At 48.8% G+C, this 27,945-nt stretch overlaps 1 protein-coding gene across 1 annotated transcript; it reads right to left on the minus strand.

Annotated features, from left to right (window-relative positions):
• Positions 1 to 443: 443 nt before the first annotated feature.
• On the minus strand, positions 444 to 17,283 carry pdlim2 (PDZ and LIM domain 2 (mystique)). The gene is made up of 9 exons (XM_072485526.1): positions 17,116 to 17,283; positions 11,588 to 11,739; positions 9,403 to 9,472; positions 7,203 to 7,351; positions 5,683 to 5,752; positions 4,275 to 4,432; positions 2,803 to 2,948; positions 2,582 to 2,678; positions 444 to 715 (listed from the first exon to the last, which is right to left on the minus strand). The coding sequence occupies exons 1-9, from the start codon at positions 17,206 to 17,208 to the stop codon at positions 547 to 549; spliced, it is 1,104 nt and encodes a 367-aa protein (XP_072341627.1). The 5' UTR covers positions 17,209 to 17,283; the 3' UTR covers positions 444 to 546.
• Positions 17,284 to 27,945: the final 10,662 nt, after the last annotated feature.

The following is a 27,945-nucleotide window of genomic DNA, read 5'->3' on the forward strand; positions in this document are numbered from 1 at the left end:
CAATACCAAGGGAACACAGAACTGCTGGAGGCGTCTTGTTTTGGATTTGACATGAAATACTGGGCTGGACCACCCGCGTGTTGCTGGGTGGCGCGCCTTCCAGTCGGATTCTCTCTTCCCACCGCTCGTTAATAGGATTTTCCATTGAATCCGAACATGTGGGAGGGGTCCACAACTATCGGGAAAGGAGAATTCCAGCGGCCAGTGTTTGTGGGATCTTGCTGTGTTCAACCAGCTGCCTTTCTGACATTAACAACACTGATTGTATTTCAGAAAGCAGCAGTTTGGAATGGTGCGTGACTGTCAAATATTCACATTCTTAAAGTAAAGGCTTGTTTTGGAAAGAATGAATATAAAGTACCTGCAATATTCCAGGTTGAGGATTCAGGCGAGACACAGGCCTCGCCCTGTCTCTATGGCAAGAGATCAGAGAATCCACAAGCTGCTATAATTCCTTTATTAAATCATCTGATATTTTACAAAGGGGTTTTAGGTGATCATTGGAAGGGTTTCTGAGATCAGACCGATAGTCGAGCAGGGCCCAGGTCACAAGCTGCCCTCCGCAGCCTCGAAATGCTCTTGCGCATGTTTCTCACAGTACATTTTATCCCGGAACCAGAAATGCCCCCTCATGCCGAGGTTCAGGCCGCAGTCGGTGCAGACGTAGCAATTGTGGTGCCAGTAACAACCATCCCGAATCTTCACTGCCTCAGTCCTGCATCACCACAAAAAAAACAGGGTCAATGACAGGAGTGCAAAGCCATCCCTCGTCACACATTCGGTCACAGCAACTCAGTAATGTAGCCCCCCCCCCCCCCCCCCCCCCCCCCCCACACACACACACAACCCTACACCAAACAGCGAAACCTTCCCTGCATGTTGGAATTAAACTGGATCGGTACAGAGCTCTAGCGGGAAACGGGAAGAGTGAGACTAGTTTGGGATTTATAGTGTTGGGATAACCATCTTTTCGGAAGCTGTGTCTTCTTTTAAAGTATGGAAGGCCACAGTATTATTTGGACACTTGGATTTTTTAAAAAGACGGTCATACATTCACCTGCCTATTCGAAGAAATCCCCTGACCAGCATGGTGCTGGAGGGGCAGGAGTTGCTGGTTTGTTTTGAACTGCAATCACCTCAATCGATGAGGGGGGAAAATGGTCAAAAGCAAAGGCTAGGGATTTACTGGAAAGTACTCGACAGAGACGTGCTTTAAGTTTTGGACCTGTGGTTTTTGAAATCAGTGCGTTGTGGTGAATATGTGGAGAAGGAATGCTTTCTCCCTGACTCTCCGGAAATTCTGTGTGTGGTTAAGCAGCACCTTGGTATAATTAATCCTCACCTTGGTATAATTAATCTGCGTTTGGAAACCTGCAAAGCGGAGATGAAAAGAATGGACCCAGGTATTCTCCCCCACGACGAAGCTCTGTTGGCGAGAACCTCAAAACCTCCATTGAGACAAGCAGCCTGTCTTTACATAAGGGGGCTCCAGACCAACTCTGTCAACTTTATTCTTTATTTTATAAAGCCCAATCTCCAAAATCCATCTCTGTAGAGACACTATCGGTTTGTTCTTGGTGTGTGTGTGTTGCGTGGGAGGGGGGGGGGGGGGTTATTTTTAAAAAGGGAGAGAGTTATATTTCCAGAGTACAAATGTGCGTACACCAGTTCTTTCACTTGCTTTAACAAAGGAAATTTTTAAATAATAAATCAATCATTCTGATTTTATTGAAAGAAGTCTGGTTAGAGTCTCTTTTGTTCTGGGCCTAACAGCAGCAAAGGTAAATAATTGGCCATTTTGGTGAGTGAATTAAACTTTAAAAAAATAAAATTTCCAATTAAGGGGCAATTTAGCGTGGCCAATCCACCTACCCTGCACATCTTTCGGTTGTGGGGGTGAAACCCACGCAGACACGGGAAGAATGTGCAAACTCCACACGGACAGTGACCCAGGGCCAGGATTTGAACCCAGGTCCTCGCAGCCATGAGGTAGCAGTGCTAACCACTGTGCCCCTGTGCCGCCTGTGAGTCAATTAAACTTTTAAACTAACGCTGCAACCTGTGGAGTAGATAAACTGTGCAATCTCCTGTGGTAGTCACCACTGTTGTATTGTATGTACCGCATATGAGGTGTATTACTGTAAGGCCCCTGTACTACAGGTACGGGGGTAGATCCTTGCCTGCTGGTTCCGCCCAGTAGGCGGAGTATAAATGTGTGTGCTCTCCGAGCTGCAGCCATTTCGGAGGCTACACATCTCTGCGTAATAAAGCCTCGATTACACTCTACTCTCGTCTCGTCGTAATTGATAGTGCATCATCCCCTCATCATACAAAGAGAAGAAAGAACAAAGAAAATGGTTGTAGCAACAAGCTGTCGCACTAGTCACATGTTAGGTAAATCAATACAAGGCAGGAATGGGGAGTGTGTCTGGTACCTGTACAGAATGAATATTTACTCAATACTATTAACCCTCACTCACCATGCACCAAGACCCCCCCCACCCCCCGCTCTTCCCTCTCCCCATCTCCTGGATCAGTTTGAATGGGTTAAAATCCAGCACCCGCATTGGTCGGTACTCACACAATGCTGGAGCCGCACTTCTCGCACGTTTGATACTTGGCTGCTCCTGCGATTGGGGCCGAGGGAGAGAATCTCCCTGGGAATTTAACGGCAGCTCCTAGGGGAATGAGACCAGAGAGCAGATCATATCGAATCCAGCTGTCCTCCCTCGCTGCTGATCCATGTCCCCATCTGTCCCTACCCTCCTCAAACATGCTGACATTTCCCAGTCCTGGCCTCACCATCCTGGTCTGCATCTAGAGCCTCCTGGAGCTGACGGAAGCGGTTGGATTGCCGCGGAGGCTCCTTCGCAGCTCGATTCTCCTGGATCATCTTATAAACCTCCGAGTCTTTGTCAATTCGATTCAAGTTGCGACGTTCAGGGGCTCTGAGGACAGAAAGGAAATGGATAAATACACACCAGAGGTGCCGAGTAAATGCCAATGGAGCCCGGGACCCAGCGTACAGTTCTGGTCACCGCATTATAGGAAGGACGTGGAGGCTTTGGAGCGGGTGCAGAGGAGATTTACCAGGATGTTGCCTGGTATGGAGGGAAAATCTTATGAGGAAAGGCTGATGGACTTGAGGTTGTTTTCGTTGGAGAGAAGAAGGTTAAGAGGAGACTTAATAGAGGCATACAAAATGATCAGGGGGTTGGATAGGGTGGACAGTGAGAGCCTTCTCCCGCGGATGGACATGGCTGGCACGAGGGGACATAGCTTTAAACTGAGGGGTAATAGATATAGGACAGAGGTCAGAGGTAGGTTCTTTACGCAAAGAGTGGTGAGGCCGTGGAATGCCCTACCTGCTACAGTAGTGAACTCGCCAACATTGAGGGCATTTAAAAGTTTATTGGATAAACATATGGATGATAATGGCATAGTGTAGGTTAGGTGGCTTTTGTTTCGGGGCAACATCGTGGGCCGAAGGGCCTGTACTGCGCTGTATCGTTCTATGTTCTAAACTGCTGCCAAGGTTACCTGACAGGAGAAACAACTTTTATTCAAATCTGTTACTTGCATTTAAATAATATCTTTGATGTAATAAAATGTCCTCAGGTATGTCCCAGGACTATTATCAAATTTGACTATTATTAAAATTTGACACCGGTCCACATTAGGTACAATGACCAAAAGTTCAGTCAAAGCGAGAGATTTGCTGGACGTTCCATTATGACAGGTAGAAGGATTTTTAGGGAGGGAATTCTGGAGCTTAGGACCCAGGCAGCTGAAGACACGGGCACTAAAGGTGGAGCGATGGGAAAGGGATCCGTCTTGGGTGTTGGTTATATTCCGTTGGTCGGAAGAAGTTTTCAGTCATACCCGTGTATAGATTCTTTGAACTATTTACAAATATACAGTCATGGGTACAAGCTCGGAATTGTCTCCATGCTTGCTGGTACACACAGCTCTGTCCAACACTCGTGGGGGGATCATGTGCTCTCTGACACATTAACCCCATATGTGCCAGACCATTATTCTCTAGGTATTCTCTAGGTACAACCCCCATGACCTCTTGCTGTTCCTTGTTTAGCCTGCCTTATTGAGACCGCGCTGTCTGCAAATTTGTCCCCAGGTTGCCTATTTTACATCACTGACCATACTTGACAAATATTTCATTGTCTGTGCAGCTCTCTGTGATGTCCTGAGGGGGTGAACATTGCGACAGAACTCCAAGTCCTTCTTGTACATGTTTGAGACACTTTGGCACGTACCCTTTGCTCAAAAAAGCAGAGCTGGGCGATTGCGATTCCTCACTGTGATCCCTCACCTCCGAGGGACTGGAGTCTGCCGAGTGGTTCATCCTGGGCACAGACAGGGCACTGGTGATGGGCGACAGACTCCTGAAACCTTTGATTCCAACTTGGAATTCCTGAGAAACAAACATGGGAGGGGAGAGTCAGACAGGAAACCCACAAGAGAGCAGTAAATCTCACCGGGACACCGAGAGGGAGCGAATCTTCCACACACAGCTCAGTCATATCTCTCAGGACACTGCTCATCTCAATATTTCCCAACTCCGTCCTCATGGTAGCAACAGCCCACCCAACCCCACTTCACAAAGAGACAAGGCGGCAACAAGCATTTCAGGGTACGCAGAGGCCTTGTAAGGCACCACAAAAGTGAAAATGTACTCCTTTCTTTTTTTACAATAAATTTAGAGTACCCAATTATTTTTTTTTCCAATTAAGGGGCAATTTACCGTGGCCAATCCACCTACCCTGCACATCTTTTGGGTTGTGGGGGTGAGACCCACGCAGACACTGGGAGAATATGCAAACCCCACACGGACAGTGACCCAGAGCCGGGATCGAGCCTGGGACCTCAGTGCCGTGAGACAGCAGTGCTAACCATTGCCTCACGTGCCACCTGCAAGTTTACTCCTTCTCCTCTTCAAGGTCACTCTTGCTCCTCGCACCCCCGGTTAAGCCCAAAGGCCCATCCGCACGACCAACAAAGAACAAAGAAAAGTACAGCACAGGAACAGGCCCTTCGGCCCTCCAAGCCTGCGCCGACCATGCTACCCGTCTAAACTAAAATCTTCCACACTTCCGGGGTCCAAGTGTGGCCTAACTAAGGTTCTATACAGCTGCAACATGACTTGCCAATTTCTACACTCAATGCCCCGGCCAATGAAGGCAAGCTTGACTACCTTCTCCACCTCTGTTGCCCCTTTCAGTGACCTGTGGACCTGTACACCTAGATCTCTCTGACTGTCAATACTCTTGAGGGTTCTACCATTCACTGTATATTCCCTACCTGCATTAGACCTCCCAAAATGCAGTACCTCACATTTGTCCAGATTAAACTCCATCTGCCATCTCTCTGCCCAAGTCTCCAAACAATCTAAATCCTGCTGTATCCTTTGACAGTCCTCATCGCTATCCGCAATCCCACCAACCTTTCTGTCGGCTGCAAACTTACTAATCAGACCAGTTACATTTTCCTCCAAATCATTTATATATACTATGAATACTCACAGCACTGATCCCTGTGGAACACCACTGGTCACAGCCCTCCAATCAGAAAAGCATCCTTCCATTGCTACTCTCTGCCTTCTATGACCTAGCCAGTTCTGTATCCACCTTGCCAGCTCACCCCTGATCCCGTATGAACACTTGCCTTTGACACCACATTTCCCTGATGTGGCATTTCCTCCTTCTCTCTCGGGCTCCAAACTGGGGATGCAGACCTGGAACCAATGAGAGTTGATGTGATTGAAAGTTGTCTTGGTTAGCCTAACAGGGTTGGTGACTGTGTCAAGCCGCTCCCCTTAACCCTAAGTGGAATCTTCAGGCCCGTGTAAGCACAGCACCCCCTCCTTGTGAACAGGAGGCAGGGTTGGTGCCAGGGAAGAAGTGGGCGTTGGACACAAGCTGAAAGGGAAGGCGGTAGAGGAACCTGGCTGCTTTAACATTCAGGTTGGACGGTAAGTTAAACAAGTCAGTCAGTGATACACATGAATAAAATGTCCGACTTTAAAAAGATATTTGTCAGTTGCTTTTTTCAAACTAGTGAAAATGAATGACTATAATGATTCTGATTGATGTCTGCTTCTGTATATTTTATCTTTGGGTAAATCTGACTCATAGTCTTAACCTGAAACCTATGGTTTGACAACATGGTGGTCCTGTCTCTAATGTATTCCTAAAGCTCGATCATTTGCCTCTTGCGGAGGCATTGGTGCCTTGGTATTGGTTTGGTTTAGACAGCAGGATTGCTCAAAGGAGTCCGGGTTTGAAGTTGAATTAAGTGTTTGGAAGGAGACCGAATGAGCTGCTAAAAGAGCAAATCATTGTGAACAAGCTACCCGATTGGTATGGAAAAGTCGGCAATCACTTTGGGATCCTTGGCTCTGTCACCCTCTAAATGTGAAATTAAACAAGGAGCTTTAAAATTCAGCCAAGTTCTGAAAGTTAATTAAATAATATAACCATGACCGCTCTGAATACAGAAACTGCATGTAACCCGGTAAAACCTCTCAAGGCGATTCACAGGAACGGTATTAAACCAAATTAGATTCAGAGCCACATCAGGAGGTTTGGGGACTGTGCCAAAACCTTCACAGAGCAAACTGAAATGAGGGAGTTGATGGATAGAAACCAGAGTTTTGGTTGCAGCTGAAGCCATAGCTTCCACCAATCAGGCAATTCATTTAAAAAAAAAAAATTTAAGAATACCCAATTATTATTTTCCAATTAAGGGACAATTTATCGTGGTCAATCCGCCTACCCTGCACATCTTTGTGTTGTGGGGGGTGAAACCCACGCAGACATGGGGAGAATGTGCAAACTCCACACAGACAGTGACCCGGGGCCGGGATCGAACCCGGGTCCTCGACGCAGTATCACAGGAGGATACATTCTGATTTGGGTGGTGGGCCTGAAAAGGCACTTTTCCCAGTTGTCAGAACACGGAGGAAAGGTTCTGCCTTGACAAACACTGAAGCTCTGATATGGAGTCTGTCAGTGACAGCCCCTGCAAGGTGAACACCCATCAAACCAACACAGAAGAGCAAAGATTGAGACAGAAGAATAACATTCTCTCCGTAAGTTTAAACCATCGACCAAGTCGGAACCAGAACAGAAATTGACCTTTTTCTTGTTGGCAGCAGCTTTGAAGTCGAGCAGAAATTTCCTTACCTCCGGCCTGTGTTTGGAGACATGGATTTAGGTGGAGGTGTCGAACTGAGGGATGTGTGTGGTGTCAGGCTGAGGGAACCGGAGCTGCTGTCTGCACTCGATCTCTCCAAAATATTTTTATTCTCATCCCTGCTCGGGCTAAGGACAGCCTGGGAAAAAGAAGAGAAATAGAAAAAATACTCAAAACTCCAGACACAGGTCTTGCCTTCTGACCCTGTAAATTTCTGTATAACGTTTCACAATCTTCGCATGGCAGAGCCATTGAGAAGCTTTCCAAGTGTATCCAGTGCTATAATGTGGGAAATTAGTCAATTTGCAGTTCCCAATGAGAGTCAGGATCAGATTATCTGCTCCACTGATTGTTATTTAAGAGTTAACTATCAACTCCAACACACTGGGAGACCCGTCCTGCTCTGTTTCAATTATTGGCCATCAACATCCACCCAGAGACTGCAGGGTTTAATATCTCATTGAAGAATTGACCCTCTGACAGTGCGACGCTCCCTCAGTACTGACCCTCGGACAGTGCGGCACTCCCTCAGTACTGACCCTCTGACAGTGCGGCACTCCCTCAGTACTGACCCTCTGACAGTGCGGCACTCCCTCAGTACTGACCCTCTGACAGTGCAGCACTCCCTCAGTACTGACCCTCTGACAGTGCAGCACTCCCTCAGTACTGACCCTCTAACAGTGCAGCACTCCCTCAGTACTGACTCTCTGACAGTGCAGCACTCCCTCGGTACTGACCCTCTGACAGTGCGGCACTCCCTCGGTACTGACCCTCTGACAGTGCGGCACTCCCTCAGTACTGACCCTCTGACAGTGCGGCGCTCCCTCAGTACTGACCCTCTGACGGTGCAGCACTCCCTCGGTACGGACTCTCTGACAGTGCAACACTCCCTCAGTACTGAGAAACTGGGCTGGCTCTGCTGACACTGACAGTGGAGAACAATCCCGGACCAAGAGAGGGCGGAGATTTAGCAGGAAGAAATCAAGTTGTTCTCTCAGTGAAGGCCCACAGCAAGCTTACACCGTCAGCATTGACACGAAACTCACAGCAGTTCATTCTCTCCCCACTTTGCAGTAGGAGAGGCTTTCCTCTTGCCCACACTGTCCAGTTACAGCCCCCCCCCCCATCCAAATCTACACACACACAAGCAGAAAGTCTTTGAAATGGTCTTGGAGTGCTGTTGAAACACCAATTTGGTGGCACTCGAGTTACTCAGTGGAATATTTTGGATGAGTTGACGATCTTTGTAGCTATAGGAACTGCAATTTGTCCTTCAGCCAGGCGGGGGGCTCAACATTTTGTCAAGCATTATTCGTGAAGAAATATCCAAGGCTGACCCCCTTGAGTCAAAGGTCGTGGAAGAATCTGGTCAAGAACAACCAGGCCTCGATGGAGAGTGGGAATGATTCCTGTCACCCATACAATAATCCACATCCCGGGCTGGTATATATCAGCTTTTACACTGTCCTGACCCCTACCTGATCGACAGCACAGGTCAGACCAAAATGCTTCAATCTGTCACTCAAAATGTGTGGTACAACAGAGTTGTGGATGGGAGTATATTCAACTCACATGGTCTATCCCAGAGAGTTGTGGATGGGAGTATATTCAACTCACATGGTCTATCCCAGAGAGTTGTGGATGGGAGTATATTCAACTCACATGGTCTATCCCAGAGAGTTGTGGATGGGAGTATATTCAACTCACAGGTGTAGAGATTTCTGAACACTAAGAAATGTAAGTGAGATGGATTGTGCTGGAAGGTTCAAGTGAGCAAAAAAAAAAAAATCATTCGCGATCTTGTTGAATGGCAGGTCAGGCTCAAAAGGGTTGAATGGCCTATTCCTGTTCCTAACTCTGATGTGCTATACGAAGGCTTGGGGGTCAATTCCCGGTCAGCACTGTCAGCAATGATGGATCAGTGTTAAATAGCTCGGAGACGTGGAGGGTGTGAGATTGTATTACAGAGGGACACAGAGATAGATCGAGAGATATCACCTCAGTTCCTGTAATCCGAACAGCTGAACAATAAGGAAAAAGAAGGCACAATGAAGGCAAACAATAAACAAGCCTCTCGCTCTCTCTCCTGATTGCAATCAAATCAGGTGAATCACTAGTCAGAAGCAAGTGGGGCCTGTACACTGACACCACCATATTTCCCCTCTGGGCAACATTCTCACCTACACTGACCTGGAATCTCTGTGCAAGAAAAATATCTGTGGAAGATCCATCAAGCACTCGCGGTGAGCCTGGCTCTGGCCTGTAGGAAAGAAAGTTTGGGAAGTTAGAAGAGTGAGAATCAAAGTTTCCAGCACTCGGAAGCATCAATTAATTGCTGAACTCTGCCAGAATCTATTAGCTTCACGTCTGTACCTCGTCTGCCAGGAGTCTGCAAGTGTCGTGGTTATGCCTGAAGGGCAACACGGTGGCTCAGTGGTTAACACTGCAGTCTCACGGCACCGAGGTCCCGGGTTCGATCCCGGCCCGTGTGGAGTTTGCACATTCTCCCCGTGTTTGCGTGGGTTTCGATGGGCATGCTAGGTGGATTGGCCACGCTAAATTGCCCCTTAATTGGAAAAAATGAATTGGGTACTCTAAATTTTTTAAATGACTGAATTTAAATGGGCACAAACACATCTTCAAATCACTTTGCACAAGATTGAGAATTTCATGCAAAGTACAGAAAGCGAGCAAAGCTGTCCGGTTGTTGCTAAAAGGCCAATTGGATCACAAATATCCTGGAGGGAAAGAAATCTTCCGTCCTTAACCTGGTCTGGACTGAAACGTGACCCGAGCCACATACCAACAAGGTTGATTGTGATCGGTCCAGTGAAGCCAATCCGGTGACTCGTGTAATGGTGACCCAAGAAGATCCAACTCGACCTGCGGACAAGTGGGATGGGCAATAAATATCCAGGGCTTCCTGTTCCAGCTCTGGAACAGCAACGGGTTTTATGGGCTGGTCAAAGTCAATGCACCCATTCCCCACAAAGCAGTTTTAAGTGGGATCTCCCTGGTTGAGGACAGGAGCACTTCACTGCGATGTCAGACAGCAATGCACATCTGGGTGGGGCAGGATCACGAGTCTGCTGTTCATGGCTGAACAACTGGTCAATGTCTTTAAAACCCTCTCCAGTTCGGGTTCATTAACCCCTTAGCCCTTCACCCTCCCCATAAGCCTGTCACCCCATCCCCCTTGAACTATTAACGCTTCCTTTCCCATTGCCTGATTGCCCCTCGCTCACTAGTTTGAGGCAGCGCCCCCTCCAGTCCAGTCCCTTCACCGATCCCAAAGGGTGAACAGCAGCTTACTCGCTCAGAGAGCAGAGAGAGTTAGAATTCTCTCTGCGCAGATGCAGTTAAGACACAGAGACACACTCACCAACTGGTCTTGTGCACCCTGAGGCCTCAGAGCATGGGATAGGAACAAAAGAAGCAAAGAGCAGCTGAAACACTGTCCCATTCCTGTTCAGCTTGTAATGGTTACAGATATTGTTGATCCCAGTTACAGCAAGCCCCACCTGATCAATTTATACTCTGTCCTGGAATAGACTGGAATCCAGGGAGTCTTCCCTCTTCTTCATTCCTTGTTCATTTGAGACCCTGGAACTAGGGCTGAGTATCAGGCCCCTGCCATCCTCCCTCCAACTCACCAGGCTCAGTATCGGAACGTGTGAAGCCCAGGATATTAACTCCCCAAACCTCATGTACAGAGTCCACACCAAGTGTAGTGTTTAGCATTCCAAAGACTGCAGATATTCGATCCCATTATTTGTGTTCCTTTAAACATGTCACTCTGAAGTAATTATCCCTGGGTTGTCTGCTACTGCTCTATACCCTCCCCGCCCCGGTGTCATAGAATTATAGAATTTACAGTGCAGAAGGAGGCCATTCGGCCCATCGGGTCTGCACTAGCCCTTGGAAAGAGCACCTCACCCAAGCCCCACACCTCCACCCTATGATCCCGGTGAATGGAGGAACAGAGTGTGAGGAGGGAATAACATCCTGGTTTGGGATAATGGAGGAGGCAGCCCTGATACTCACAATACAACACTACAGCTCCCAATATTGATGGGCGTAGGGAGCAGGAAAATGGACAGGAAAGACGTGCTGAACCCTAATAGACCCTAAACCCGAGAATGGCGCATGTCGGTAAAGGAGAAAAACTGGAAGCAGGAGAGAGGCCAGCAGGATTGGGCAGAACTTTGCTGGATTGGACTAGGCAGCAATCCTGAAACTGGTGATGTCCATCCTGCAATTGTCTCCTTTGCTGCCCCTCCTACAAACCCTCCCAGTGACGGCATCACCAACCTACCACCCTGGGGGCAGCAATAGATGGTGTTTATGACCTCCCCCCCCATTCTTCGCTACCCACCTCTCAACACTGAGGACGAGGTCCCCGTCGCACATTCTAATCTTGTTCTGAGCCTCCATGTTGATCATGTCACAGGTTTCAGATCCATTGATGCTGATGATCAGGTCTCCGAACTGCAAGTCCACGGAATCGGCTTTGCTCTTGTTGGACACCTGCAAGACAAGCACTGTCAGTGTGGACCAATGAACCCATTATCAGGAGCAACTTCCAGCCCATTTCTCCTTATTCAGTGGAGCAAAATCCACTCGAGGGGCTTCAGCTGATTCAAACTGACCCCCACCACCGCACTGTCCGATAGCCAGGACTGAGGCACTGTCACCAAAACCAGGCACCTTGGCAATGCATGTTGGGTGACATTAGATCACAGGGAAGTATTAAATCTGAATTTTGTATCTCTGTTGCATCGAGTTTTTGCAGACAGAATTAGAACCAGCGCACGGTTCAGCTGGTATTTACTGAGTAAAGTTAACCAAGAACCAAAATATCAGGTGTGAAGCCACCTGTGCCTGTCAGTGAGCAGACCAGCTAGAAACAGCAGTGCCCAGTATAAAAACCACACTCCCGGCCAAGATCTAGAGACGGGAGTGATTATGTTGATTTCATACACTGAAATGGGACCAGGTTTTGATTAGAACCCAGTTAAATATTACAGAGGCTTTGAGCTCTCTATTTGCATTGAAACAGGACAGGAGGGATGGAGGGAGTATCCAAATTGAGAAGCAGCTTTGAGAGGGGAGAAAATATCAGGTTGTTCGGACTGGGTGGAAGGTGGCAACATTTCCCCCACCAAGAGATTGAATTTCTGTATTTTCAGGAATGCTGAGAGGAGGGAGCGCGACAGGGAGACACGCAGGGGAGGGGACACAGAGAGACACGCAGGGGAGGGGACACAGAGAGACACGCAGGGGAGGGGACACAGAGAGACACGCAGGGGAGGGGACACAGAGAGACACGCAGGGGAGGGGACACAGAGAGACACGCAGGGGAGGGGACACAGAGAGACACGCAGGGGAGGGGACACAGAGAGACACGCAGGGGAGGGGACACAGAGAGACACGCAGGGGAGGGGACACAGAGACACGCAGGGGAGGGGACACAGAGAGACACGCAGGGGAGGGGACACAGAGAGACACGCAGGGGAGGGGACACAGAGAGACACGCAGGGGAGGGGACACAGAGAGACACGCAGGGGAGGGGACACAGAGAGACACGCAGGGGAGGGGACACAGAGAGACACGCAGGGGAGGGGACACAGAGAGACACGCAGGGGAGGGGACACAGAGAGACACGCAGGGGAGGGGACACAGAGAGACACGCAGGGGAGGGGACAGAGAGAGACACGCAGGGGAGGGGACACAGAGAGACACGCAGGGGAGGGGACACAGAGAGACACGCAGGGGAGGGGACACAGAGAGACACGCAGGGGAGGGGACACAGAGAGACACGCAGGGGAGGGGACACAGAGAGACACGCAGGGGAGGGGACACAGAGAGACACGCAGGGGAGGGGACACAGAGAGACACGCAGGGGAGGGGACACAGAGAGACACGCAGGGGAGGGGACACAGAGAGACACGCAGGGGAGGGGACACAGAGAGACACGCAGGGGAGGGGACACAGAGAGACACGCAGGGGAGGGGACACAGAGAGACACGCAGGGGAGGGGACACAGAGAGACACGCAGGGGAGGGGACACAGAGAGACACGCAGGGGAGGGGACACAGAGAGACACGCAGGGGAGGGGACACAGAGAGACACGCAGGGGAGGGGACACAGAGAGAGATACAGGGGAGGGGACACAGAGACACAGGGGAGGGGACACAGAGACACAGGGGAGGGGACACAGAGACACAGGGGAGGGGACACAGAGAGACACGCAGGGGAGGGGACACAGAGAGACACGCAGGGGAGGGGACACAGAGAGAGATACAGGGGAGGGGACACAGAGACACAGGGGAGGGGACACAGAGAGACACGCAGGGGAGGGGACACAGAGAGAGATACAGGGGAGGGGACACAGAGAGACACAGGGGAGGGTACACAGAGACACAGGGGAGGGGACACAGAGAGAGACACAGGGGAGGGTACACAGAGACACAGGGGAGGGGACACAGAGAGAGACACAGGGGAGGGTACACAGAGACACAGGGGAGGGGACACAGAGAGAGACACAGGGGAGGGGACACAGAGAAGGTTTCCTCGCACATTCCAAGGATGTGCAGATTAGGTTAAGGGGTCATTGGGATAGGGCGGGGTGTGGGCCTAGGTTGGCCGCTCTTCCAGAGGAGTGTGCAGACTCGATGGGCTGAATGGCGTTGTTCTGCACTGTAGGGAGTCTCTGGGAGAGAGAAAGAGGCAGGGGTAGAACAGAGAGAGACGGGGGGGGGGAGGGGGCACAAAGAGAGGGGGAAGGTGGTAAGTAAATGAAGGGAGTGTGAACTGACACTGTTGAAACATTACTTTTTTTCGTGATGAAATGTGACAATCGCAGGCTGACTCCAGTCCCAGTTTACTGGACTGGATCCTCCTTGATGCCCTCAGGGCTCCTCCAGGGATGGGTAATGAGTGCAGCTTTGCCAGTTACACCCATTCTATGACAGTGAATTAAAAATAAACATTGGGAAGTCAGCTTGTCTGCAAACTGGCTACAGACACAGGATACTGGAACCATCAGAAAACAGAGCTGGGGTAAAGTGTGGCCTGACCACCATCATGCACCTAACAAGTCGGCTACTGACCACCTTGTCCGTCCAAACAGTTCTTCTCTATTCCATCTCATCAAAACCCCTCGTAACTTCAAAATCCTCGATTAAATCTCCTTCCCTGAGGAAAACAACTCCAGCCTCCCCATCTTCCCCTTATGTATAATCCTTTATCCCAGGAAACATTCTAGTAAATCACCTCTACACCTTTGCCAAGGCCTTGACATTCTTCTGAAGGAGTGGTGCCTGGAGCTGAACACAATATTCCATTTGACACTGAACCAGTGTTTGTGAAAGTTTCAGCAGAACTTCAATGCTTTAAACACTTTGTCTCGGTTATAAAGCCTTGAACGTTAAACACCATTAACCAGAATGCTGCAATCCAGCTCCAATTCAATAACTATCCAGCTCACTGCCCTACTCCGTCATAGAATCATCACAGCCCCCAACTCATCCCTCACCAGGGGCTACAGCATTTGCTCTGGTTACATGATTCAACAGGTAGAGCAAAGAATGTGAATCCGCTCGGGCAAATTGAAAGTTTGAATTCCAGTTCTGCTCTCAGTAAAGTGACCAAGAAGCTGAATCACTGATGTCCCTCAGCGAAACAAAATCTGCTATCCTCACCCAGCCTGCCTGGAGGCACAGCCGATTCTTCACCCCCCTCTGAAATAGGCCTAACAAGTTGTCCCAGCGAAAATGGTGGTGGTGGTGGTTTGTGGGGGGGGGGGGGGGGGGGCATTCATTGCCAGTGATGTCCACATATGGAGAACAAATCCAGCAAGGACCAGGCATTATTGGCCTGTTGACCAAGTTCCACATTCAGCTTCAAGTTCCCCTTACACAGAGCTGCAGTGCAGAGTCAGGGGAGCCTGAAGAATGGGGACTGAGTGGTGGGGGGGGGGGGTGTGTGTGTGTGCCCGTGGTGGGGACTCTGAGAGGCAGGTTTCGACAGAAGAAACCCACTGCTTGCAGGGAAGGAGAGGATAGGGGCACAATCTCAAATCTGGAAGACAGAATGGCTACTTGTCTATCAGTCGGTGACAGGGGAAATCGAGGGTGTTACATTCAATGCCAGTTAAATCCGGAAATTGCAGATTGCAGAGACAGGAAACTGAAAGGGCACGATCGCAGTGCAAAAAACCCCAGAGCAGCCAGGCAGCACATCTCTGTGGTAACTCACTCAAACTCCACAATATCAACGTTAGAAAGATCAAATCAGCCGTCTTTCCCTTCCCCTTAATTCCCCACACCCTGAGACAGTCTACCAATCGCTGGGCCAGGCCAGGCTCGCCTGCAACCTTCCCAGGGCAGTCCACTAACCTCAGCCCCTTCCCAAACCCCCAACTCCCACCTTGCCAGCCGGTTGGGAAAGCCACACAGACAGAATTCATGTCAAAAGGAAGTGATGGTGAATCTGGACAAGATATTCATGGCGCTTTAGCTGGAATATGGTTCCGAGCTGCCTGTTAGAACCAGGGTTCGGAAGAAAAGATTGGAAAACACCGACTGGTCAGGGCAGCAGGGAGAGTGAGTGAGAGAATGAGGCTGGAAGAGGGAGACTGTGGAAGGGTTAGTCATTCAGTCATGAGGAGACCGCTTGACGATTCTGGTTCTTCCTAAACTTCCATTGGATGAATGTTTAATGAAAGCTCGTCAATTCTTCTATCTCTCCGGAGGTCTTGCCTACAGCTGCTCCCACGCTTCCAGCACTGTCTACAAACCGGAGTCTCCACCAACCAACAGGCAGTTTCTCCAGCTTTCTGCTCAGTGTCACAAGACCAGAGAGAGTCTGAGATTATTTGACCAAATGTCACCCATCTACCCTGTGGGAAGGCCTGGAGCCTGAGGGCAAGGGGGAGACAGAGACTGTGGGAAAGAGGATTCTAGAGGGTTCCATTTGTGACTGAATCACTTCAATTCTCTTGCTCAAACAGGCGGAAAAAATCCTTTATGTTCATTTTAAAAATATTTTAGAGTACCCAATTCTTTTTTTTCCAATTAAGGGGCAATTTAGCACGGCCAATCCACCTAACCTGCACATAAGACATAAGAGCAGAATTAGGCCACTCGGCCCATCGAGTCTGCTCCGCCATTCAATCATGGCTGATATTTTCTCATCCCCATTCTCCTGCCTTCTCTCCATAACCCCTGATCCCTTGTGGGGGTGAAGCCCACGCAAACACGGGGAGAATCCTTGATGTTCATGCTCTCTCCCTGTGTCTGCATGGATCTCACGCCCACAACCTAAAGATGAGCAGGGTAGGTGGATTGGCCACGTTAAATTGGCCTTTAATTGGAAAAAAAAAGAATTGGGTACTTTAAATGTTAAAAAAACATTCATACACTGGATTCAGACAGAGAGAAGCTCCACTCCAATCAAAAGCTCCCTGAGCATCCCCTCTTCATTCAAAAGCTTCACTCCGGATTAATACTGGGCTCAATTGGTCTAGACTGAGAAGTGTCCCAGTTCCAGAGGGCCACTGCAGGGGCGACACAGCAAGATCCAAGTCAGACACCTGGATGAATGTGACTCCCTTCCCAACACCATTCCAACACCCCCCATCCTCAGCCCATTTCTAACCAACTTGTCAAACTTCCCCAAGCTGATCATGGCCATTCACCACGCTGACAGCCCCAAGTCAGGCAGACGTTTCCTGGCCAAACGCTGTGTGCAGACTGTCCAGAGGCAGCACTTTGCACAATGCCATATCCATCTGAACAGCGGCCAGAGCCCTGACCCCCGCCCCCTGGACTGAGCTCAACCCCAACAAGACAACTTTCTCTAGCTTCAACGCCAGCGCCCAGCCCGGCTCAAAGCTCTCACCTTGGACACCGCGATGGGTTTGTTAAAGTCCCGGCCGCCGGTGATGCGGAAGCCCCAGGGTCCGGGAGCCGGCAGCCTGACCAGGCGAGACATCTCGGCAGCGCAGCCCAGCAGCCGGGACAGAGCTGCTGCTGCTTCAGCGCCGCCCCTTTCACAGCAGCAGCAGCCCCACCCGCCTCCACTACACGTCTCACTCCACCTGCTGCAGTCTCCTCCTCTCTCATGTGGGAACCACCCCTGCTCCCAGGCACATCAGTCCTGTCAGCTCCCAGCCCTGAGGGGGGCTGCCAGAGAGACTGAGCTCAGCTGTGCAGCCACATACAGTCGAACAACATTTTAGGGACATTCTGGATAAGTGCAACATTCAGGTCAGTCTGCTCTAACAAACTCTAGCTTCCCTGAAAAGCTCCTTCTTCAGTCTCATAATATAATCTTTATCAGTGTCACAAGTAGGCTTACATTAACACTGCAATGAAGTTACTGTGAAAATCCCCTAGTCGCCACATTCCGGCGCCTGTTCGGGTACACGGAGGGAGAATTCAGAATGTCCAATTCACCTAACAGCACGTCTTTCGGCACTTGAGGGAGGAAACCCACGCAGACACGGGGAGAACGTGCAGACTCCGCACAGACAGTGACCCAAGCTGGGAATCGAACCCGGGACCCTGGCGCTGTGAAGCCACAGTGCTAACCACTGTGCTACCGTGCCACACAGAAGGACACATTCATCGGGACTGGAGTCAGAGTCAAACTTGGAGCAGGGACCCAGCGATAACAAGAACAGGAAATGCTAGATAAGCTCAGCAGGTTTGCAGCATCTGCGCAGAGAGACAGAGTTAACGTTTCCAGCCCATGTGACACTTTCTCCGAACAGGATTTTTAGTTGGAGGAGGTGGGGCAGAGTGGAAGGTCAGTGATGCGACCATCAATTTACACAAAACGATTAGTAGAAGTGAACAGTGGTTTTAATAAGCTAGATCTGTGCCTGCCTGCGACTGCTCTGCACTGAGTGCCGCCTACAGGTTTATATACCACCCCCAAGGGGGCGGAGCCACAGGGGCATCAACATAATACAGTACAATACAGTGGTGAATTGCAGTAGCAACACGTTCACCACAGTCAGGGATAGAACGGAGCTCAGGAGAGATTGACAACGATGCCATGGTCACATGACAAAGGAAGTGTTAATGGGAGCAGTAAAGACTAGAGTGTCAATAGGGGATAGACGTTAGATCGGAGAATGCGTTAATGGGACAACAGTGCTCCGTGAAAACAAAACTGAACAAGTGACAGATGGCCTGGTGGGGGAGGGGTGGGGTTTTATTGGGACAAACCAGGGAAACATAAACAAAAAGGGGGGTCACGGTGGAGGGGAAAGTTCACAGTCTGATACCGTTGACCTCAGTGTTGAATCCAGAAGGCGGTAACGTGCCCAATCGGAAGATGGGGTGTTCTGCGCCCAGCTTCACGCTGGAACATTGCAGCAGGTCAAGAACTGACAGGTGGGCGTGAGAGAAAGGTGGCAAATCCAAAAGATTGGGGTCGTGCTTGTGGACTGAGCAAAGTGTTCCACAAAGCGGTCACCAGTCTGCGTTTAGTCTCCCCAATGTAGACTGGACCTCATCGGCAGCAGCAAAGACAGTAGGCCAAATTGAAGGAGGTGCAGGCGAAACGCTGCTTCTCCTGAAAGGAATATTTGTCCCTTTGGGCAGTGAGCAGGTGAAGAGGCAGGTGTTGCACCTTTTGTGATTGTGTGGGAAGGGGATGAAAGGTTGGGGTGATGGAGGAATGGACTAGGGTGAAATTGAAGAGGTGGTCTCTGCAATCACTGACAGGGGGCACTGTGAGTATGTTTTGAATGTGAAGCCCCGATGAAGAATGATACTGACTCAGAACATTAACTCTGTTTTCTCCCTCCATAAATGTTGCTGGATCTGCTGAATTTCCAGAATGTTCTCTTTTATTACACAAAGCCCTTCAATGTTTCAGAAGGCAGGTCTTTGATTCCCGTTCTAACAACTCCACGATTCTAAACTTCTCATAGAAAGGATGTGGATGCTTTGGAGAGGGGACAGAGGAGATTTACCAGGATGCTGCCTGGACTGGAGGCATGTCTTATGAAGACAGGTTGAGGGAGCTAGGGCTTTTCTCACTGGAGTGAAGAAGGCAGAGAAGTGACTTGATAGAGGTGTACAAGGTGATGAGAGGCATGGACAGAGAGGATAGCCAGATACTTTTCCCCAGGATGGAAATGGTTGTCATGAGGGGACATGATTTTAAGGTGATTGGAGGAAGGTATAGGGGAGATGTCAGGGTTCTTTACACAGAGTGGTGGGAGCGTGGAATGCACTGCCAGCAGAGGTGGTGGAGTCAGAGTCATTCGGGACATTTAAGCGACTCTTGGACAGGCACATGGACAGCAGTAAATTGAAGGGGTGTAGGTTAGGTTGATCTTAGATTAGGATAAATGGTCGGCACAACATCGTGGGCCGAAGGGCCTGTACTGTGCTGTACTGTTCTATGTTCTCATCCTCTTGTTCAAATCCCTCCATTCCCTGTTCCTTCACCTCCAACTCTCCACCCCCACCAGCTCTCTTTTTCTCTATTCACTCTTTCCTTCACTCTATCATCGGGGGGGGGGGGGGGGGGGGGGGGCTGAGCCTTAGCAAACTTGGCCACAGTCTTGTGTCTAACCTTCCCCACATCCTTCTCCTCTCTCCTTAAACTAGACACAGATCTTTGACCAAGTTGTTGGTCACCTCCTGACATTTCATTCATGAACTCAGTTTCCATTTGTTTAGTGATCGATGGCACTGACTTCCTCAGTGTCATTGTCAGCCCATTCCATTGGTGAGCAGTTCCGGCTCCTCATGCACATTGCCCCCCATACTCCCTTCCCCCACCACATTCCTCCAGTACCTTGTGCTTCTGTTACTGGACCAGAAGTCCTCAGCTTAAATCCGACCATTTCAATAACTCGAGTCAATTGTCAGCTGTCTCCCATTAATATTGTTGTAAAAAACACAACCAGCTTCCAAATGTATCCATCGATGAAGGGAAATTTACCAATCCTGGACCTGCACAACTCCAGTGCCACAGGATGTGGCTGACTTCATCGTCATGCCCGGAGGGTAACTAGGGAGGGGTAATGAATGCAGCTTTGCCAGTTCCACCCACATTCCAAGAACCAATTAAAAATAAACACTGGGAAACCAGGCTCGTCTCAGAGCTAAAAACAGAAAATGATGCAAATTCTCAGCAGTCCGTGTCCAAATGCAGCAAGACCTGGACAATACCCAGGCTTGGGCTGGCAAGTGGCAAGTTACATTTGCGCCGCACAAGTGTCAGGTAATGACCATCTCCAACAAGAGAGGATCTCACCACCTCCCCTTGAATTCAATGGCATTATTATCGCTGAATGCCCCACGATCAATATCCTGGGGGTTACTATTGATCAGAAACTGAACCGTACTAGCCATATCAATACTGTGACTATCAGGGCAGGTCAAAAGCGAGGCATCCTACGGCGAGTAACTCACTCACCTCCTGACCCCCCCCCCCCCTCCAAAAGCCTGTCCACCATCTACAAGGCACAAGTCAGGAGTGTGATGGAATACTCTCCACTTGCCTGGATGAGTGCAGCTCCAAAAACACTCAAGAAGCTCAACACCACCGACGAACAATGGCAGCCGTGTGCAGCATCTACAAGATGCACTGCAGTAACTCACCAAGGCTCCTTAGGCAGCAACTTCCAAACCCACGACCACTCCCATCGAAAAGGACAAGAGCAGCAGATACCTGGGAACCCCACCACCTGGAGGTTCCCCTCCCAGTCACTCACCCCCCTGACTTGGAACTATATCGGCCGTTCCTTCACTGTCGCTGGGGCAACATCCTGGAACTCCCTCCCTAACAGCACTGTGGATGTACCTACACCTCAGGGACGACAGCGGTTCAAGAAGGCAGCTCACCACCACCCTCTGAAGGGCAACTAGGGATAGGCAATAAATGCTGGACTAACCAGCGACACCCACATCCCGTAAATGAATTTTGAAAAAAGATCGAGTCGTATCCAGCGGGAGAGAGAAAAACAAAGTTAACATTGAAGGTCAATGAGCTCTCATGAGAACTATAGAGAATAGATGGGAAGGTTTCTGATAGGGTGGAAGACAGGATCGGTGAAACAGCAAGAGGAATGATGGTGCAAAGCAAAAGGAGATGATATTTGGGACCAGGAAATAAATTAAAGATGTTCTGGAGAAGTGTTGCTAACTTTGGTTGGCTCTTAAATGTTGCTCATTGTGTCTTTACTTAATTTGCTCTGTTTCTATAACCTTTGCTCTCGAGTCGCCAGGTATCTTTATGATACCACCACGAGGTTCAAGTTCAAGTGCTGATCAATAACTCAACACACCAATTAGTAAGATTCAAATCAAAACACATTTATTATACACAGTCAATCACTACTCATGCATAAAACTCTACTTACTAGACTATTCTCTAACACTAAAAGGCTTATACTTAACTTTGGAACTGGCCCACCAGGTCAGGGGAACAAATGGCCTTTCGTTCAATTCTGAGTCTGCAGGATTCAAAAGCTGGTATGGACTGGTAGCTAGGAGCGCCTATCTCGTAGCGAGCGTTAACTGGAGACTTACTTGGTTGGTGCGGCAGCGAGGCAGGTCACTGTCAAGGGTTGGTTCGAGTTGCTGAGTGACCCTGTCAAGAAGACCGATTTGAACTTGGGGGCTCTACTTTATAGTCCCCAGGGGCTTCGCGCCGTTCGGGGCGGACCCCGTATCTGGTTCCAAGTGATTGGACTACGTTCCGATCACTTGGATCGATTTCTCCAATACTGGAGCCGTTCCCTGATCGCTGGGCGGTCCCTGAGTGTCCGTTGGCCTTTGTCTTGGCTCCTGCTGGCGCCGAGGAGTCTGGCTTGGCCTTATTCACCTTAAATGTTTCAATTGTTCCCGGGGATCGCTCATTACTATGCAGATGGCTGAGAGTTTCAGTGCTGTCCGGGTTTCTGCAAGTTCTAACACACAGGAGACTTTGCACCTGCTAGTTTTTCCTGGCTTGGCTGAATTTCCCTGCAGTCTTTGCGAACCTCCATTTTAAGTCGGGAAGTGGCCAACTCAGGTGGCTACAGAAGAGAAAATGAGAATAACAGAATTGTCACCAACAGCTGCCATCTAAAAAATAATTGAGGGCAGTGATGATCTGAAATTGTTGAAGTCCATCTCCGATCCTGGAGGCTGGATGGTCTGTGAAGGGAAGATGCTTTCTTCAAGCTTATATTGAGCTTTGTTGACAGAGGGTGAGGACAGAGTGGGAATGGGACTTCAGAATAGTCCACAACGTGTCTTCAGAGGTGGAGGCAGAGGAGTGAAGAGGCAAGAGTCAGAAATTGATCATGTGAAGGTGAGGGATGGGTAGAAATTGGGGCAGAAGGTGGTGCAGTTGTTAGCACTGGACTACGGCACTGAGAACCTGGGTTCGAATCCCGGCCCTGGGTCACTGCCCGTGTGGAGTTTGCACATTCTCCCCATGTCTGCGTGGGTTTCACCCCCACAACGCAAAGATGTGCAGGGTAGTTGGATTGACCACGCTAAATTGCCCCTAAATTGGAAAAACAAGAATCGGGTACTCTAAATTTAAGCAAAAACAATTGTCCTGCAGTTGATCAATCACCCTGAACTTTGTTCCCTTGAGATTATGCTGTTGATTTTATGTGATTGTCTATTTTCCTGACAATGGTGTACGATAAACGAGCACTGAGGCAGGGGTCACCTGATATTCTGTTTTGTCCAGAACCGTACTGAGTCAGTAATGTGACATGTGCTTTGTCCAGAGTCTTATCCTTTTCTATGTGTTGTAATCCTTGCATTTTCAAAGAGGTAGGGAGTGAATTTAGACACCGCTCACCTTGTTTATCGAGAAGATGAGTAGAGTCACGGTGTGCTGGTGGGCGGTGAGGTTAGGGAAGTCCTCACTTGGCTTGAGGAAAGCCTTCAGTTAGAATAATTTGTATCCGGTTAATATTTTGTTTTTTGTTACTTTGAGTTCAGAGAATCCATGCTTATCTCTTACAAAAGTCCAGACAGATCACGTATTCGAGAGAGGACTGGGTTCCTTGCGATTCTTCTCTGTGCTCAGTGTCTCTGGAGTCGTTGGAGACGGGGGAAATGTGCGCTGGCACATGCCTGGGTGTGATCGGTTAATCTTTGCGCCATTTGTTGGAGCGAGAGTCTGTTCGGGGTGGACTGCGTTGTGGGTGCCCTCCTTCGGTTTGAGGATAGGCTGGATGGGGGAAGATAGGCCCGCTCCTCCAAGAGGTCAAAAATTGTGGCTTCCTGAATGCCCTCCTCTTTGAAATCGGGTCTTCCTTGGGGAGCCAGCGTTCGTGTCTCTGATGAGACTATGCTGCTCCGTTTCTTGGTATCCTTTCTGAAATGGTGTACGGTGCTGGTCTGTGTCTGACACTCTGGTTAATTCTGGCATTTCTCTCTTCGGGGTTTTCTCCCTACTTGGATAAGCACCGTGCTGTTGCAGGTCTTATCGTATTTAAGGCGGGGTTAAAAAATCCGCGAGTGGCTCCTGCAAGAGTACAAATAGGTCTGATATCCGCGAGGACGTCACAGCGTGTTATTAGTGCCTCTGGGGTTGAGGGAGATATGTTCTGGGGCACGTCCGAACATGGCGCAAAATCTTATCCTGAATTGCCGTGGTCATTGCGAGCAATTGCCGCGCGGGAAGGTGTTTGTGGTGATACTCACGTGCACATGAATGTATATAGTTGTATATCAGTGCACATAGTATTGGTACGACCTCCAACCAGCAGATGGCATCAAATACCCATCATGTGACCAGAGATACCCGCCAGTTGGGAGTAGGAAGTATGAGAGGATAGTCACAGTTAGAGTAGCTCCAGTAGAAATCACTGAATTCATTTAGTAGTTATTGTCTGTCTAGTAATGTTAGTTATCTTTCCACGTGTTTGTTAATAAATAATCTTTCTCGTTGCACAACTAAATGTTGTGTGGAAATCATTACAACGGTCGACACACTGAACACAACAGTGTTCACCATTTTCCCAGCCTTGTCCTCCTCTCTCTTGTTCTCTGGTGATGCTTATGGAGGCACCAAGGTGGGTGTAATGATTGCACTGAGCCAACTATATTGTTGTTCTTCTCTCCTCTGTATCCATGGATGGTGAGACGTTTATGCTGTAATGTACCAATCCTGTGGCTTTGTTGAGTTATTTTATAAACTTCAATGAAATAATTTTTTTTAAAAAGGGGTCCTTCATTTAGGACAGGGATGAGAAGATTTGTCTCTCTGAGGGTCGTGATTGGATTGGATTGGATTTGTTTATTGTCACGTGTACCGAGGTACAGTGAAAAGTATTTTTCTGCGAGCAGCTCAACAGATCATTAAGTACATGAGAAGAAAAGGGAATAAAAGAAAATACATAATAGGGCAACACAACATATACAATGTAACTACATAAGCACTGGCATCGGATGAAGCATACAGGGTGTAGTGTTAATGAAATCAGTCCATAAGAGGATCATTTAGGAGTCTGGTGACAGTGGGGAAGAAGCTGTTTTTGAGTCTGTTCGTGCGTGTTCTCAGACTTCTGTATCTCCTGCCCGATGGAAGAAGTTGGAAGAGTGAGTAAGCCGGGTGGAAGGGATCTTTGATTATACTGCCCGCTTTCCCCAGGCAGCGGGAGGTGTAGATGGTGTCAATGGATGGGAGGCAGGTTCGTGTGATGGACTGGGCGGTGTTCACGACTCTCTGAAGTTTCTTGCGGTCCTGGGCCGAGCAGTTGCCATACCAGGCTGTGATGCAGCCTGATAGGATGCTTTCTATGGTGCATCTGTAAAAAGTTGTGGACATGCCGAATTTCCTTAGTTTCCTGAGGAAGTATAGGCGCTGTTGTGCTTTCTTGGTGGTAGCGTCGACGTGGGTGGACCAGGACAGATTTTTGGAGATGTGCACCCCTAGGAATTTGAAACTGCTAACCATCTCCACCTCAGCCCCATTGATGCTGACAGGGGTGTGTACAGTACTTTGCTTCCTGAAGTCAATTACCAGCTCTTTAGTTTTGCTGGCATTGAGGGAGAGATTGTTGTCGCTACACCACTCCACTAGGTTCTCTATCTCCCTCCTGTATTCGGACTCATCGTTATTCGCGATCCGGCCCACTATGGTCGTATCGTCAGCAAACTTGTAGATGGAGTTGGAACCAAGTTATGACTCTGTTTTACAAACTCTCTTCCTCAAAAGGTAGATCCTTGAATATTTTTAAGGCAGAGGGAGGTCGTTTCTTGATGAGAAAGCGGGTGAGAGGTTAAGATTAGGTCAGCCATGATCTTATTGAATAGTGGAGCAAACTCAAGGGGCCGAGTGGCCTTCTCCTGTTCCTAACTCTTCTGGTCAGACATCGATGATTGGTCAAAGGACCAGAGAGAGGATGAGGAGAATGTTCTTTACACAGTGCGTTGTGATGATCTGGAAGGTGCTGCCTGAAAGGGCAGAGGCAGCAGATTCAATAAGAACTTTCAAAAGGGGAATGGATAAATACTTAGATGGAAAACTTTGTTGGGCTTTGGGGAAAGAGTGAATGGGGAACACGTGATGGCTGTCTCAGGCAGTACGGACTAAATGGCCGCCCTCTGTGCTCGATCATTCTACTGCCACAAAGCATAGTAAAAAAAGTGCTCTTGCATGTGAAGAGTTGTATGAAAAGTGGCTTCTTAGATAAGCAGTGGAAAAAATTATCTGATTCCAGCTCACACAGAACCCTTCCACAGGAACCTCCAAAACTGATGATCTGCCATGATAATTTGGCTGTTTATGGGATCTCACTGTGCACAAATTGGCTGCCATATTTCCTACATTATAAGTGACACTATTTCAAAACAGTTCGAGTGCCTTTCAAACACTTTGAGACGGTCGGCGGTGGTGAGAGATGCTATGATTGAAAGGTTGTTCTGTCGCTTGTCTGCACTCTTCAGGCAAAGAAGCAGAAACATGGAATTGTGGGTGGTGGAGAAGCTTATACATTGAAGAGGAAGGTACAAACAGCCACACTGTGTCTTCAGAGGAAGCTGAAAGAGTCTAAGTCGGTACCCCACAGCCCGTGCTCCCGTGTCATTGCAGTTTGAGTTTGGAGTGACGGTCGAGGCTCCTATTGCTTTCCATCACGTTCTGAACAGCTACCTCTCCTGCTCGGATTGCCTGCCACGTATTGGAAAGATTTACAAGTTGTAAACAACCCGTTTGGCCACATTAATAATGCACCTTCATTGGCCATCAAGTCCTGGAGTGGGATCTGAACCCAGAGCCTCTGACTCAGACGTTACCCACTAATCCAGAAGAACTCCTCTATCACCTAATCCTGGTCGTTATACGGGAGATAGAACAGCGTGTGAATTATTCATTACTGATTGTCGCTGGCAAGCCCCTGATTTCTTACCCATCTCTAATGGTCCTGGAAAGGTGACAGCAAACTATCTTCAAATTCTTGTGGTGACCTTTGTGAGGGGTTTCTAGGATCTTTGTGAGGAGTTTCCAGGATGGAAGGCATAGTGATCACAAAGAGACACAAACCTCTTTTGAAGAACTAAACTAATTTTATTAGCACGACTATATTTGAGTTTGACTCGTATTCTGAATAGCAAACATACATGTAAGAATTAAACTACACCCAGTAACACTATCTCCATCTACTAATTATAACTATTATATCTTAACTAACTCTGCGCTACACTATGAATCTTATCTTCATCAGCCCCAGTCTAATCTCCTCCCTTTAGCTTAAGAGCCAGTGCAATTTAGAGTACTGTCCCTTAGCTCCCTCTAGTGACTAGGCTTAACATAACATTAACTCATCACATGTGAAATGAAAATTGCTCGTCACAAGTAGGCTTCAATGAAGTTACTGTGAAAAGCCCCTAGTCGCCACATCCCAGCGCCTGTTCGGGGAGGCTGTTACGGGAACCAAACCGTGCTGCTGGCCTGCCTTGGTCTGCTTTCAAAGCCAGTGATTTAACCCTGTGCTAAACAGCCCCTTGCACATTCACACTTCTGATTGCGGGTTTGACACAGCCAAGCGGAGGGGAGTTAAAAGTCAACCTCATTGATGTTTGACTGGAGTTACATGTAGGCCCCATCCTTGTTGAGGAAGGTAAGTTTCGTCCCAAAAGGAAATGAGTGAACCAGTTAGGATATAACAGCAGCCCAACACAGGTGTAGGAGGAACTTCTTCACCCAAAGGGTTGTGAATCTCTGGAATTCCCTGCCCAGTGACACAGTTGAGGCTCCTTCTTTAAACGTTTTTAAGAAAAAGATAGATGCCTTTCTAAAGAATAAAGGGATTCGGGGATATGGTGTACGGGCCGGAGAGTGGAGCTGAGTCCACAAAGATCAGCCATGATCTCATTAAATGGCGGAGCGGGCTCGAGGGGGCAGATGGCCTACTCCTGTTCCTAATTCTTATGTTCTTATGACACAATCCAATTCATGGCCATGCTGTCTGTTAAAAATTGGTAATTTCCTGTTATTTTTTCAACTGAACTCCAATTCTCAAAGATTGTAGTTGGACTTGAATTCCCATCAGATCATCAAAGATTTACCAGGAGTACAGCATTTGGCCCTCCACATTCAGTATGATCCCAACTCATCATCGCTCTGACCTGCACCATCTCATATCCCTGAGTTCACTTTGCACCCAGAAATCTGTCAATCTTAGCCTCGAATATACTCAATAACTAAGCAGCCACGCCTCTCTGGGACAGGGAATTCCAAAGATTCACAATC

Source organism: Scyliorhinus torazame, chromosome 20, assembly GCF_047496885.1.
Source record: "Scyliorhinus torazame isolate Kashiwa2021f chromosome 20, sScyTor2.1, whole genome shotgun sequence".
Taxonomy (NCBI): domain Eukaryota; kingdom Metazoa; phylum Chordata; class Chondrichthyes; order Carcharhiniformes; family Scyliorhinidae; genus Scyliorhinus; species Scyliorhinus torazame.